The 16,417-nt window shown below is 38.3% G+C and overlaps 1 protein-coding gene across 2 annotated transcripts in view; it reads left to right on the top strand.

Annotated features, from left to right (window-relative positions):
- The window catches only part of LOC122072667, a 69,983-nt gene extending 53,606 nt beyond the window's left edge, over nucleotides 1–16,377 (top strand). For both annotated transcript variants that reach the window (XM_042637049.1, XM_042637048.1), the window contains exons 27-28: nucleotides 5,764–6,102; nucleotides 15,174–16,377. In XM_042637049.1, coding sequence (XP_042492983.1) covers nucleotides 5,764–6,102; nucleotides 15,174–15,923 — 1,089 coding nt within the window. In that variant the 3' untranslated portion in view covers nucleotides 15,924–16,377. The remainder of the gene's footprint in view (nucleotides 1–5,763; nucleotides 6,103–15,173) is intronic.
- The last annotated feature ends 40 nt before the right edge of the window (nucleotides 16,378–16,417 follow it).

The raw sequence follows: 16,417 nt of genomic DNA, 5'->3' as shown, positions 1-16,417 counted from the left end.
AGGGCTTAATGGGAGCCCTCTCCTTTATTTGTAATAATGATGAGGTGATTACAAGAAATAGAAACTACCTTTAGTTTCCAAAAACTAAAATAGGTAACTATATAAACACAAGACCTCTAGTTACTAAAATTGAAAATAGAAATTAGGAAATAAGAAATTAGAAACTAACGAGGTACTGAAATTAGAAACTAAATAACCCCATCTAAAAAGGAAAATTAATGAAAAAGGAAACAAATCAGTGAATCCCGTATGTAGCCTTGGAACCCCTTGTTTAGGCCCATAAAAGTGGCCTATTACACTCAAAACACATGAGATCAAAGACCCAACATGTATGAAACCCAACCCTAGGCTTATTCTTAATAAAACAAGCCTTTTTTGATGATTAATCTGCATCATGAGTTAAATGGAAAATGCCAATAATTTCTCAATTATTTTGGGTTGGCCATTCAAAAAAGGCGAAAGCTCTCAATCCGGATTCAGCCTTAATTGGGCCTTAAGAATTTGGGTAACAATAATAAAACCATTGATAGTAGCCCTAGCCTCGTCGCATTTTGTACTTGGTTGCCATTGGTAATTCTTTTTTCTCGGTAACAAGAATCATTGTGGATGAGGTATTTCCCTATCTTCTCTTCTCCATGATTCAGCTTGAATGACAGCCCTTTACCGAACAACTTTATTACATTTCAAATTCAAGCGTGACTCCTTCAGATAAGCCAGCACCCATGGCTTAAATTTTCATCGTTCCTCTTGGTGACGAACATACTTTGGATTTGAAGAAAAACCAGTTGTAGTAGGAACTCAATAACGATTTGGGCATGAAGGAGTTCAGATTCGATTTGGGGTTAGGGGGTTAAGAGAGGGTATATTAGGCACTTCACTTTTTAAAAGGATATTTTGGTATTTAGAAAAAAAAAATATACCAGCTGATGTCAGCATTTAAGGTATATTCCGTAACAGAGACTGACAGTAGGGGGTGTGAGTGTAATTTGGAACTATGTAGGGGGTGTCTCTCTAATAGTGGCATTCTCTAGGGGGGTGGCGTTGTAAATTTTTCTGTGTTTAATCATTCATCAGTGCACATACACCATGTTCCATTCTTCTTTGGTGTAAGCGGGCTGATACAGTGCACAGGCCATGCTTTCCTAAATGAAATCCTTTTTCAGTAACTGGCCTACTTACCTTTCTAGCTCGGCATGCTCTGTAGGGCTGAGCTGATACGTGTTCAGATTAGGTAACACTTATACAGGCACGATTTATTTGATGGCTTGCTGTATGTCTCGCATCGGGGGCAACTCATCTAGAAGCTCCTCAATTACTAAGTCTGAAAAATTAGAGAATAAGTCTAATAGGTTTAGGATAAGTAATGATGGGTGGAGGAGTGACTTCCTTCATAACCAAAGCCAAGATCAGTCCGGTTTCTTTGTTGGTCTTAAAGAACTCTCGTTGCGAGTGCTAGTAGCTTGGTTCCACTATCTTGCCCTTTCTCCAGCTTCTTTTCTTGTTTCTCAACTTGTTTACCATTGGCTTTCATGGTTTTTGGTGCCTTCTCCACTAGAAATAAGGTTAGATGTTTTGGGTTTTGACCCTGGCCAAAACCGAAAATTAGGAGTTTCGGTTGAAACCTGGGATTTTTCTGGGCCAATTGAAACCTAGGTTTCAAGGCCCAAAAAATGATTTTTTGGACTTTTCCCATGCTGCCTGTTTTTACCATTTTACACATTACATGAATTATTTTTGCAAAAAAAACCATGCAAAATGGTACTTGTTGTTTGGACCCAAGTTTGGTAGAGTATGCTGAATGCTGCTGTACACTAGCCCTATAGGGGAAAATTCCATTACCTTCAACCTTTAATCTTGCAAATCTAAGCTGTAGAAGGTTGAATGAGTAGAAGAATGCAAAAAAGTGGGAAGAAATCAAGTGATTTTGCAGTTTTTGGCAAAATTGCAAGGAGCAGTGTCGAAACCAATATCAACTCTTGGTTTTGTTTTGGTTAGTGTTGAAACTGAGACATCTTGATCCACTGAAACGTAAAACTATGGCTGGAACATAATTTGTTTGCCTTTGAATGTGAAGGTGCACTGATTTTTCTTCTCCCAAGCAATACATCATTGTCATAAAACTTTTCTCAATTAGGAAGTCTGTCAGTTGCATAGGAATGACATTGCACCAGGCTTCCTCGTTGTAGGAGCCCAATTTGAGAGGAACGGAACACCTTTGGTTGACTTCTAACATGCTACCATTAAGAAGAAAAACCATGCAGGGTTGTGGATGCTTTTCTTTCATAAGCTAGCCTTAGGAGCAAAGGCATTGGAAACTACACTTACGCTGCTACCGCTATCCACTATTACCTCTACAGCTCTGGGTCAGCTGGACATTTGATTGTAGATAATGTAATGATGAGTCCAGTCTATCCCTTTTGATTTAGTGACCAATGTGGTTTACAGCATTAAGTTCATTAGTATCCATATCTACCTCATCATTCTCAATTGTGAGCTGTTATTCAATGTCTTCCTTCAGTGGAAGTCCTCCATTAAACTTGGTTTCCTTGGCAGCATCAATAGCATTAGCACTCCGATATTGAGGGCAAAATTCGGTGAAACACCCTGATTTATGCAGTGATGCACTTCATCTCCTCTGGTCATTGAAGCCTTTCCTTTATCAACAACCGTGTGGGTGCTGTTATGTCTCCCCGTATATGCAGGTGGTCTAGTAGGAGCTGATGGCCTCCTATACACCCCGACTTGATTCCCAAAAGGTCTAATTTGGAATCTTCAACAATCTGCTTCTAGGGCCTTTTGATAGCACTCTTGAATGTCATATACGTTGGTCATACCCATTGCTCTTCTAACCTATGGCCATAACCCAAGCTTATATCATGACATCAGGCGTATCATGCATGTCACTTTCTTCAACTTCTGTCCATGCTAACAATGCATCAAACTTTTCTGTATATTCAGACACGGATAAGGTGCCTTGCCAGAGTGTATTCAGCCGAATCATGAAAGCAACTCACGAAAGATTGTCGAAGATATTTTCCCTTTTAACTCATCTTTCATTTCATACCAAGTATTGGGGGTTTGCCTCGATCTTGCATCCTCCTTTCTTTTAAGTTTTCATAATTCTCTTGCTTGTATAACTGATTTAGTCTTAACCAATTTGATCTTTCTTGCCTCAGTCATGTCATACCAGTCAAACTAATCATTAATAGCATTCAACTAGTCAAGGAACGCCTGTTGATCAAGCTTTCCACCATACTACTCCGGCTTTACCTTCTGTGATCCATCATTGTGCCTAGGAGGAAAAGGAGACAACCCTTTTATGGTTCCAGCCGAGAAGAGACGTAAAAGGAAGGATCAAGAATGTCATATATCTCAGGAGCTAGATCAGTTCCCGATGAACAAGTAAGAATTGCCTCAACAAAAATGGATGGAATTGGACCTAAAAAAGCCATTAAGGTTCGTTATCAATTAGGTATCAGTGGGAACATAAAGATAAGAAAGTTAACTAAGTTTCAGATCGACCAAATTGAACAAATGATAGGTCAAGATCATGTTGTTCATTGGGAATTGAAGAGGGGAGAACGAGCAGACATCGAACGATTAATTTCTATTTCTCGTTTATCGTGGAATTCGTCATCAGGATGGATCGCCCTTACGTGGTCAACGAACTCATACTAACCTTTTTTGTTATCAAAAATAGGACCTCATGTGATCCTCAAATGATACTGGCGGTGCCTGTGGTGTGAGAGCTCTTTGTGGCATTCTGCCAAGCAACCGTCAACCGATGGTTGGATCTCAAGAACCAGCACTGTTACAGAATTAGTCAAGTCCTAGAAACCAGGAACTTAGATATCTCAACAAATAATGAACAGAATTGGGTTTAATTCTGGTCAACAGCAGTTCTTTGGTAAGATATATAAGAATACAAAGCAGATCCAGTGGTTAGATTTGGAGTTATAGTTGTGTCCTACTAGATCTTGTAGGTCAACTAAGGAACTTAAGAATGGTAATGTCAGAATTATGACAGCTTAGATTAGAATCTTAATGGAAACAATAAAACATTAGCAGAGTAATAGCTTGAGGAATGGGTTATCAATGGAAGAGTTTCAATGACTCTAATCAAATAACTTCAGATTCAATGGGACTCTAATCAACTAACTTCAGATTCAAAGTTTGAAACCGTAGGGAGATTGAGACTAAACTGTTGTTGATGGATCTGAGGTCTGAATTAAAATCTAAATGTATTGACCCAAAAACTGAAGAATTTCAATATATTAGAAGACTGTAAATAGAAAACAGTACTTGAGGATTAATGGAGAGAAAGAATGAGAAGAAGTGGATATGAACTCAGCTTCCCACTGGGAACTTGCTGTAATCCCACCAACGATATTGGAGTCTCACCAATGGAATAGTTGAATCTCACAACCAATTTCTGAGTCACACAGAAGAACAGCAAAAAACGATGCTTTATTCATAATAAAATCCGTATGCCATAATGGCTGGTTACAGAAATATATATATATACACACACATATATATATATATATATATATATAAACTCTTCAAAATATGGCTCATAACATGACTAGAAATAGCCTAAACCAACTAGCATTCAAACTGGCTACTTAATTGACCAATAAAAGACTTGAAACAAATCCTAAACTGACTCTAGAACCTCCAGATGTGTTTGGAGTCCTAAACCAACTGGGACTTGGCATAATGAAAAAAAATCAACTCATAACAGGACTGAACTTTAAATTCCTAATCCAGCCTATACTAGGACACATAGACATAATCAAAATGGGAAAAGAAACTGAAAAATTAGAAATTTTGGAATTCCTGAAACCATAGGTTCTCCTTCTTCCTTTTGGTACTTTTTAGAGTACCTGTGGCATCAACCCTGTGGCTCAGGACAGCCTAAGAAAAAGTTCCCATCTACTCTGGTTATCTCAAAAGTTGCAAGAGTATAGGTATCCACAGCTCCCTCATCAATCTCTTGTTAAACGACTTGAGCAGTGAAAACGTCTAATGTATTTTACTGCAAATTCTTTAGTATGAGGCACCATATGTTGATTTTCTTTTTTTGCACCAAGTTAGGCATCAATGATCCCTCCTTAATGTAATTCCTTCAAAAAAAAAAAGAGTGAAAGATGAGATCATCCCATTCACCACTAAAAGCATTTGCTGGTTTATATTTTTCTTCTGGGGACCTCTTAGTAAAATCTAGGACATATTATATGGTGTGATGACAGTAGATAAAGCCCATACTAGTCGCAAAAAGTAACTTCATATTTTTTGGGTGGAGGAAAGTGTCAAATATGAACATTTAGGCCTGGTTGGCCAACCTCTTCTGTATACAAATGGCTAACTCCCGTGAGAAAACAAACAATATGGTTAAAGTTCCTGGCGGAATCATGTATTTTGCATTATTTCGAGCATGGACACCTGCTTTTAGTGTCCTCCTTATGGTAGACTGACATTTGTTGGTTTGATGCTAAGTATTGTACAAACAGCACTTACATCCCTCAAGCCTCTCGTTCTTGTCTTTGTGTCTAATTCTAATTGCAGTTACAAGTTATTTACTCTACTCTGAATCTTCTTTCTTATTTTATGTGTTTCCAATTTCAAACAACCTAAGTATGATGATGTTTGTTTTGATGCATAACAATATTCTTTTTTTATATGCTTTTCATGTACTCAATTTATGTATCTATACATAATTACTGAATATACCTTTATTACAATTTGAAAATGATGTTCCAGGTTGAGCTTCTCATTCTGTCCCACCACTTCTACAAATCATCTGCCTGTCTGGACGGAGTAGATGTTCTCATAGCCCTTGCAGCAACCAGGGTGGAAGCTTATGTGTCTGAAGGAGATTTTTCATGTTTGGCTCGCCTAGTAACTGGAGTTGGCAACTTCCATGCACTGCAATTCATTCTTGGAATTCTTATAGAAAATGGTCAGCTGGAACTTCTTCTTCAGAAGTATTCTGCAGCCGACACAGCAACAGGAACAGTCGAGACTATCAGAGGATTTCGAATTTCTGTTCTTACATCACTTAAGCATTTTAATCCCCATGATCTTGATGCCTTTGCTATGGTCCGTATCCATACTCCTTACATTCTCCATTCCATATTTGAATCTCTTCTATATTTGTGTCAACTTAGTTATATATTAATTATGGGGGCGAATATACATGAGAATGATAAATATGATACTAACCAACAATGGATCTTGATCATTCATATATTATTTTTAATTTGTCCAGGCCACTCGATCAATGGATCCCACTAGGATCTCTTTAGTTCAAAGATCTGTTGAACTGGTGAAAAATAGAAGAAAGAGAATCATCAATGACTCTAATCTTTTTCTTATTAGAAAAGATAGAGTATCAGTCATAACATTAAGATATACCAATCATATGGTCAGTGGCTCCAGAGTCAATGACCTAAAAAGAGGCAGTGAAAGGGGCAGATGTAGAGGCCTTTAAGGTGGAAGCTAAAGAATTTGACACTGTAGGTGTAGAAGAAGAGCTATCCAGATATGACATAGCCCTGTGAAATGTTGCAATATCATCTTGAGCATAGTTATCAAGGTGGCACCGACTAGGCGTCCTAGCGGCCTGGTTGGGGTTTGGGCGACTATTGTCTTATTGCACTGGTGCCTTACTGCAAGGTGCAACACTTATTTATGTGAAATATCATTAAATATATTTTATTTTCTTACAATATTATTCATAAATAAGAAAATACCACCTATTTGAATCCAATAAAACTAGTTTAAAAATCAAATTCCTAAAGGATAAAAAGTCAAATCCTGGATTTTTTGTTGTATGGGTGATTATCAACTTTCAAATGCTGGGTTTTTTCTTAATTCTGAAAATTGCATAAATCTTGTCATGGTAAAAAATTGCTAAAAACTAGAAGTCTGGTAAAATAATCATTTGTTTTGATGTCCATAAAATTATTTGCATTTAGGCGATTTAAATAGCATTTGCACACTTTAATATAAGTTTGACCAGAACTTAACTTCATCATTACAACTCAGATTTAAGTAATCTTAGACTTATTGGAAAGCTGGTTTTGTGTTTTACCTAATACAAAAAGTCTCATGTAAAAATAAAATCATTTGACCAGTCAAACTTATTAGGGAACAAGAAAATTTCTCTAAATATTGATTTTTGATGACTTGATGCGACTTAATGTTGATTTTTGATGATTTGATGTGGCTTAATGTTGATTTTTTATGATAAAAGGTATATTTAGCATACTAAATAATGTTAGAAAAAATGAAAAATAAAAATTTAACACTTAAGCGCTTTGGTTGCCTTGACAACTATGATCCTGATTGAGAGAACTGGAGTCTATATGTAGTCTAGATGGATATCCCAATATACCATTGGTTCAACCTCAGTCTTCTTAGTTCTTAGTTTGTGCTCGAGCTCCCCCTCTCTTGCTGCCATGCATACCAAGGGGACAACAATAAAGCTCTCAACGTCTGTCTCTAGTGTGCCCAGATTTCCCACAGTGATCTCATCTGAATCTATCTTTGTCAGCCCCTCAGGGTGGCCCTTGGCCGCTTCCTCCGATATATAACAATGTAGGAACATGTGTAGAAAGTGAGGATGATACCCAAACCAAATGGGGAGTACACACTATACCTAAAAAAAAAAAAAAATCCTTCCAACCAAGGAAGCTAAAGTCAACCAAAGAACATCACAGATAGCATTCCAGGGATAGGTAACCAACAAGATGAAGCTTCCATAGGTCTACTGACCTTGAACCTGATGCAAGAATACACCTAAAACAAAGGTTTGGGTATCCAAACCAAATGGGTAATACACAATACCCAAAGTACTTATTCCCAGTACTCAAAAATAATAACAGCAAGTAAGCAAACCATAGAAACTTGAAGAAAACAAAATCACTTGCATCTTTCTCTATGTAGCTTCATCCCAAACCCCAAACCCCAAACTCAACAAACAAGTCTCACATGATGTAACTCATCAACCAGATGCAACCAATCAACACAACGCAGACTGTTTCAGTCAAAAAGGAGCTCAAAAAAGCGAACTGGTGGTACCTGGAAGCCAATGGAAGAAAGAACTGTGCTCCAACAACTCACACATTCACCCACTGAGACTAGGGGGATCAAAAAAGGACCTTTGGGTGATTCTAGCAAGCCAAACCTCAACTCCAACAAATGCCGAATGAGAGAAAGAGGGAGTGAACTCCAAGGCTGGCAGTAACCCAGAAAACCACTTTCTTATTGGTTTGAGCTTCAATCTGTCTTCATAGCCTTCCATCTCCTTCCAGTGTGTCTTCAACTTGATGATAGTACTCCATTAGGTCTTCTAGTTGAATCTTTTTACATGGTATAGCCTCTATTGGACCCCTTTACTTTTCTAGGGTTCCGAGAGAGGTAAAAAGAATGAGGGAGAGTTGCTGGTCGACTCTCAAACCTTCCCTGCTCTGATATCAAGTTGGAAATGATGCGGGGATTGATCCAAGAGAAGAAAAGAGAAAATAAATGTGCAATAGCATGGAAGAGAGAATCGATCTCTCCTATATTGCTTTACTAACATAATGATGGGAATTACAGACACCTCCCTAGGGTGGTAAAAGGAATAAAAGGAAAAAATATAATATAAGACAATTAGTAAATAAACGAGTCCCCAAAGTACCCCTGTTACATAAACATAAACTCTAACACCTTTCTCCTAACCAACTATATCAGATTCACTGCCTACTCTGGATCACTCTAAAATCTCATTTGCTTGAAGAAATTGTCCAATATTCTTCCTCACCTGGGACGATGTAATCTAAAGCACCAGAGGCTATGCATTCAACCAGTTTTCTCTTGATAAACCTCCATTTTTAAAACCTTTTTCTGAAGCTAGGATCTTATTCACACCAACAGAACCAAATGTAGAGGGTATCCAGCTCTTTAAACCTGGTTATTTAATGAAGAAAAGCTGCTGGAAATCTTTCCTTGTTTTTGAAAATCAAGGATGAGACAGAAGTAAAAAACTTAAAATGTACGTTGATTGTCAATTTGGTCAGCAGAAGAACCTTCTTTTCGCTTTACCATGACTTTTTACGAGTCTGGTCATTAAAAAAAAAAAAATAAGAAGACCTTACTGTTGAGGTACGATGTCTTGTATTCCTTCGCAATTTAATCCAATAAGTACAAGTGATTTTTCCCCAAACAATGACGGTCCCGCTTTTATTTGGGACTTGTTTACAGCGGGAAGTTTTGTACTTTTTGTTATTAGGGTTTTATATATATTTGAAGCAAGGATTCTTTCTTTGTAAGCACTCTGAGAGAGGTGTGAAGGCGAGCGTTGTAACCCTATTCTCTATTGATAATGAAGCAGGATCTCATCTCACCGTGGACATAGTCAATCTAGCCGAACCACATAAATCTGTGTTCATTGTGTGATTGTTTGTTCTTGTTTTTGCATTCTTTTCTGCATCTTTGTAGGGTTACGTTTCTAAGTTACATGTACTTTATCAAATAAGACCATATTGGACCCAGTTCTCACCATCATAGACTATATATGTTCTAGTTGTCATAGATTTCCTTTTTTTTTTTTTAAAGACTTACAATAACAGTGAACAAAACCATGACTAGACTACCACTCTGACTTCAAAAACTTAATTACCTACTAAATACCCATTATCCAAGCCTACACTAGAAAACACACCTACTGACATGAAACAAATGTTTGTGTACACATACATGGAAGGGTATATAATCGAATTAAGATCTGAGACATGGCCAATCTAGACCATTCCCTAAACATCCAACGGTTGGACTTGCCACAGCATCCTTCCACTTGCTTAACTCAATCAGTTGATTGCGATGCACTTCTAGCCAAAGGAACTCCTACGTAGATTCAATAAAATTCAGTTACCTATCAAAAAAGAGTAAAACTTATTTCGTTTGGACTGCTAATTAGATGATAAAACCACTTAACTGACCATTTCTCCAATCTTCATTACTTACTAAAGACCAATGATGCATACTGACAACTAACTTAACCTAATACCATGAGATAAAGCCCATGGCATTGTATAGATAAACAAAAATCATAAATAATCAAAAGAAAATCCTAATTTACCCAAAAGAATGTCACCAGATGGCCTGCACAATCTGCTGTAATACTAAGGTATTATCTGACTTCCCTTCTAATTTCTTCCAGGCTTTTATCTCCTGTCTATGGACATGTAGCCTCAATATATTTTCTTTTTGGTTATTTATCTTAAAAATGTTTGAAAGGGTTTCTTCTTACCGTTTTAGGCCAATCTGACTGGACATTATACATGAATACTAGTGTAGGTGTTGGAATCCCTGCAAACGAAATCTTTAATACTTAGAACCACACCCCCCCCCCCCCCCCAAGAAGAAAAAAAAAAGGTCCATCCAAGATTTTTTTTTTTTTTTTTCTTCTTTTTTCAGTTGGCTGGTTGGGGGTGTATATGAAAGGGTATGTAGATGTCCAGCTGCCCATGAGCCAGCATGCTCTTAGTTGCCTCATGGCAATGTTTTTTGGGAACATGTCCACATCATCCTAATCATAGGGTTGAGTTTCTGTGGTTTCTGATTTTGGAACATGTCAGAATGCTGCTTTAGTATATTGTTGGAAACAACCAACACTGTTCAAAGAACATGGACTGCTTAGAAGAATGGAGAAATGCCTATAAAATGAAATAGGTAACCAAATTTCACATCTATCCAGGGAAATTCCCTCCTATCTAATGGTCAGACTGATCCATTGGGCAAGGCAGCCGAGAAGGCTTCCTGCTTCGATTTAGCTGCTGTCAGTTCTCCTTGATTTATAGAAATATCTGTAGCATGCAAATATTTATTCGTGTGTGCATCTAAGTTAGTTGTGTTCTTTTTAAGTACTATATCCATGCTATGGATATGGAAGCGTCAACTCTGTCCCTACAGGATTCTGAGGAGTAGGAGAAAGTGTTGGAATTCCATGGAATGGGTAGCCTTACCCTATTATGATATGTTGTGACCTGCATTTCGACTAAATTCTTGAAGCATCCTGATGCAGTCAAGACTGCCCAATTAAACCTAGGAAGACTTTATTTAGGCCATGTATGAGTTTTGTCGACCTTGGAATACTTGTTTATTTCTGATTTGTTATATTCGGTCTTAGTCATACGCCTATAAAGTCGGGTGAATTCAGTACACGAGATTAGGATACTTAATTGCTAGATAGAGTTTTGTTTTGAATATACTTAACAAGTCCCTCTCTTCTTTTTAATCTTAATAAATTAGTATATTGTTGTTTTGAATAAATTTCTGCAGATCTTTAACCAGTACCTGCAAAGTAGAAGAGAGAGAACAATGAGAGCTGAACCACAGTAGATTCAACTTGTCTATCGTGGACTGCCTATGATATATTTGTAATAGCAAACAAATAAGGAGTTGTAAACCTTGTACGAGACTAAGACCAAATCAGACTTAAACAAGGAAACTCATACTAACTAGCAGCTAAGACTAACTACTAGAACATGATAGGGAGACCTCCCCCCCTATCGTGAGTAGTCTTTAGCACCTATTATTATGTATCCGCCTAGACATTTGAGGCTAACACAGGAACAAATTAGTGATGGAATTTTCTCCCTAAATATTCTGGTCTCTTCTCTATATTCTGCTGCAATTGATGGTCTATCAAAGCCACAGCTAGTAGTGCCCAAACATCAGTTACAGGTTAGGCACCTACTTTGAAATGTCCAAGTGACATCGGTTGTATGTCATACATGGTGTGGCTAACTCTCAAGTTTCCTGTGATGGCATTTTAAATTCCCCCCCCCCCCTCTTCCCAACCCTTGTGATTCAGTTATCTTGGGCACTTATTTTTGTTCCTCTCTTAGTAAAATTCTGAGATCTATAATGAATTGGAAAGAAAATTTCTTATGTCTAAACAAAAAATACATAGTTGTGTGCCCTAGTGTTTTTCCCCTTATCCCGTACATCTACTATAGACATATCATAAATATTATAAGTAAATTAACAGCCAAGCAAAGACACCAGCAGTTAGATTTAAATTAACAGCCACTGTAAGATTGACCAATTTTTCACAACAAACTAGCTAATAAAAACCAGCAATTAGATATAAATTGAACATAGAAGATATTTCAATAATTCAGTTCAATGATATTTTATATGCACATAGAATTCAAGCAGAGAATTAGCAATAAACTATAATGGTATAACCAGATACAATAGTATAGCAAGGTTTAAGATTCAATGATTCCATGTATTGCAAGCACTATAACCTTGTACTCTGCCAAATAAAAATATTAGGAAAAGAATTCTATATTAAATAACAAAAAAAATCACTAAGCAGCATAAGGTGCCCACCCAGGCACTTAGGCGGATCAAGGCGTCCAAGGTGATGCCTAGGTGATGCACAGGTGGCCAAGGCAATCGCCTTACCTTCATCCAATAAGGTGAGGCATTGCCTCGACACCCTGAAAGTGCCGAACACCTAGGCGGTGCCTTGAAACTATGAAAAAAAATATAACAACAACAACAACAAAGCCTTATCCCAACTTAATGGGGTCGGCTATATGGATCCAAGCAAAAAGAAACAAATTAGTAATAACACTAACAAAGTAGAACACGGCTAAAGCGGGTCTGTTACCTGGATCCTAGCCCTCCAATCTACTCTATTCATGACCATACTCGTGACAAGGACTAATTTGTGCATGTCTTTTCTCACAACCTCTCCTATGATCATTTTTGGCTTGCCTCTAGCTCTTTTGGGTCTTTCTATCTGGATCAAATCACTCCTTAACTGTGCATCCGATGGCCTTTGTTGAACATGCCTATACCGCCTGAAACAAAATTCTCAAAGCTTGTCAAGAATTGGTGTAACCCCCAAATCGCTCTGATTTGATATTCCTTACCTTATCCCTCATAGTTTTCTCACTCATCCATCTTAGCATTCTCATTTCCGCTGCACTTAGCTTATCAATATACTGCTTCTTAACGGCCCAACATTTCGACTCATACATCATAGTCGGATGCACGACTGTCCGATAGAATTTTTTCTTAAATTTTATTGGGACACGTTTGTCGCACAGAACACTAGACACTAATGTAGGAGTAGATTACAAGAAACTACCCCAACAATTTATAACCCCAAACAATACAAATAGGACCAGAAAACAAAGAAATAAGACCTTCAAATAAATGGGGATACAATACCCATATAGGAGCAAAACCAGCCCAAAACACAACCTGATAGGAGAGAGAAAGACTTGCTATAGAGCTGGAGAGAAAGAGGTGCGTCCAGGTCTGTAGGAGTCCGATTGAGCTTCACTCTTGGGCGTAGATAGTCCTTAGGGAGGGTACAAAAACCCCCAAAGTTGAGAGGATTCTGATGGCTGGTTGTGAAGTTACAAGCTTTCTTGATTTTCTGACCTAGGAGAAATAATTGCAGGCTTCAGGAGAGAGAATCAAATATGGTTTGTAACTTGGACAGATCTGAAATTTTGAATATTCACAACAGTTGTATACTTCAACATCAGTAACTTTAGGATAAAATAGAAAGCTTTAACCAAGAAGAAACAAAGGGAAAAGTGGGGGAGGAGCGGCTGTCTCAGCCTGGGCTTATCACCCACAGTTATCCCGGCTGTTCTAAGCAATTGATTGCAATTATTTTTTATTCAAATATGAAAATATGAGTACATTGGCTCCTCTATTTATAGAGGGCAGAATAGGAATCAAACTACTACTAGGAGCTAGTTTCCCAATAGGACTAGACACTCTTACTACAACTAGGAATTCAAAATTGGACTAGGAATAATAAACATATATGGAAAACAAATAGAGTCCTAAGAAAATTTGGACTCGACATACCACTTACTCAACTTGATGGGCCCAATGACCCATTAATTAAAAACAACTACTAATTATTCCCCTAGCCGATGGGCCCAATTGGCCCTTATTTGTACTTAGCCACTCAGGTGGACCAAGTAGGGGTTCGGCTGGCTTCTTGGCTGGACCCTAGCCACTTAGGTGGACTAAGGCTGGACCCTTCTTCCTCTCATATTTCCTTCCATAATGTGGATCTACATCAGACACACTCTTCCACTTCGTCCATCCCACTCTAATCCTATGTGATACATCCTCTATATCGCCTTCTTTATTAATGATAGATCCCAAATATCTGAAATAGTCACTTTGCTTTAGCCCTCTTCCTTCAATAGTCACCACATCATTATCTATCGTAGAGTGACTAAAGTTACACATCATATCACATATTCTATCTTCAATCTGCTTATCTTAAGACCTCTTGATTCCAAAGTTGATCTCCATCGCTCCAATTTTGAGTCTATATTTTGTGTCATCCAATAAAATTATGAAAAAAATATGCACTTAGAAATTTAAAGTTTCATTCCTCACCCAGCTGACCTAGGCATAGTGAAAATATTTCTTCTCTGCTAGAATAATCCTATGTTAGCATGCGTTGATAAGAAGCATAACGATTGAAGTTCCATCTAAAATTTTAATTTTGAAGCTGTATAATCTTGATGGATTTATTTGGAGTTACATGCTCTGTTTTGATGGATGCTAAAATCTTAGATTAGTTTAATGTAGAAGTGGATCTTTCAATCCTTGCTCATATCTCTGGGATTAATTGATAACTGTTCCTTATGAAATTATTTCCTGGACCACTGAAACCATATGGCTTTTGTTGGCATCCAGTTCCTTCTCTTGGTTGAATGTCTAGTCAACATATTTTACCTTCCAGTTCCATGCCAGTTTAGATGTTCCTATCTGATACAGGGGCTCTATGTGAAAAATCTCACTTATAGCGGAAATCAAATACTGCACAAAAGGCTAACTAGCAACATCTATGAAGTGCTAGAGAAACTGAACTAAACTTGGTAAAAGAATTGTTCGAACCTTCCATAAAAGTTGAACATGAAAATTGAAACCGGAATCCAATTGTAGTTCTTGGAGCATGATTTGCCATTTGTTATCAAAACTATTTTTTTCTCTTATTATTTATTTGGAGGATTCTACATTATTTACAACATCAAGTTGAGCAATCATTCTGAAGAAATTACTGGATAGATGTCCTCTGTTTTTATGTGCATGTGTGTTTGCTCACTTTTGTGCATGTTACCTGATTACAGGTCTATAATCACTTCGATATGAGGCATGAGACAGCATCACTGCTAGAGACACGAGCTGTGCAGTCTACGCAGCAATGGTTCCTTGGCTATGACAGGGAGCAAAATGAAGACCTCCTTGATGCCATGCGCTACTTCATTGAGTCAGCTGGAGTGTGCGCCACCATTGATGCTGGCAACAAGACACGCCGTGCATGTGCCCAGGCTTCCCTCCTGTCCCTCCAGATCCGGATGCCTGACCTCAACTGGCTCAACCTATCTGAGACCAATGCACGGCGTGCCCTTGTTGAGCAGTCCCGTTTCCAGGAGGCACTCATCGTTGCTGAAGCTTACAATCTCAACCAGCCAGGTGAATGGGCCTTGGTGCTCTGGAACCAAATGCTCAAGCCAGAACTCACAGAACAGTTTGTGGCAGAGTTTGTTGCTGTTCTTCCTCTCCAGCCATCAATGCTTGCAGAGCTTGCGAGGTTTTATAGGTCTGAAGTGGCAGCAAGAGGGGATCAGTCCCACTTCTCTGTATGGCTTTCACCAGGGGGTTTGCCTGCAGAATGGGCAAAACACCTTGGGAGGTCATTTCGGTGCCTGTTGAAGAGAACGAGGGATCTACGGTTGCGGTTGCAGCTGGCTGCAGTTGCGACTGGGTTTGGTGATGTGGTTGATGCATGCATGAAAGCATTGGATCGGGTTCCGGATGCTGCAGGTCCACTTGTGCTAAGGAAGGGCCATGGTGGGGCTTACCTCCCACTTATGTGATTTGGTGGTTTGCAGCGGCAACATGAATGTGGTAATGAACAGACCACAGTGTTGACGATGATGATGGTTGTACAGTGATGATGTTGACAATAAGAGATCAAGCCGATGATTGTGATGCAATGATCGTGGTTAAGGTTTCAAGGATTATACTGAGAAGGTGTTGTAGATGGTGATAATAGCGAAATGATGGTTTCCGATGCTGATTAAGGTGATATAATGATGATTGTTGATCATGTTGATAAATACCTCCACTTAAAGTGTTTCCAGGGTGGATTGCCAGAAGTTGGTGCCATGGAAGGCCAGGGGGGCATCTATCATCGTCATATCATGACAAAACCAGGAGATTGTACATTAGGTCAGAGAATTATTTTTGAGCTTCAAGGGGAAGTTGTAGTGTGCAATGGATAGTTAGAATGTATTGTAGGCTTGTCTGTATCATCAATATCTTTCAATATCTTGTGTGCTTTACCCTTTTTCGTTTGGGTTTTTTTTTT

Source organism: Macadamia integrifolia, chromosome 3 (genome assembly GCF_013358625.1).
Source record: "Macadamia integrifolia cultivar HAES 741 chromosome 3, SCU_Mint_v3, whole genome shotgun sequence".
Taxonomy (NCBI): domain Eukaryota; kingdom Viridiplantae; phylum Streptophyta; class Magnoliopsida; order Proteales; family Proteaceae; genus Macadamia; species Macadamia integrifolia.
This window is presented reverse-complemented; position numbering and strand designations above follow the sequence as displayed.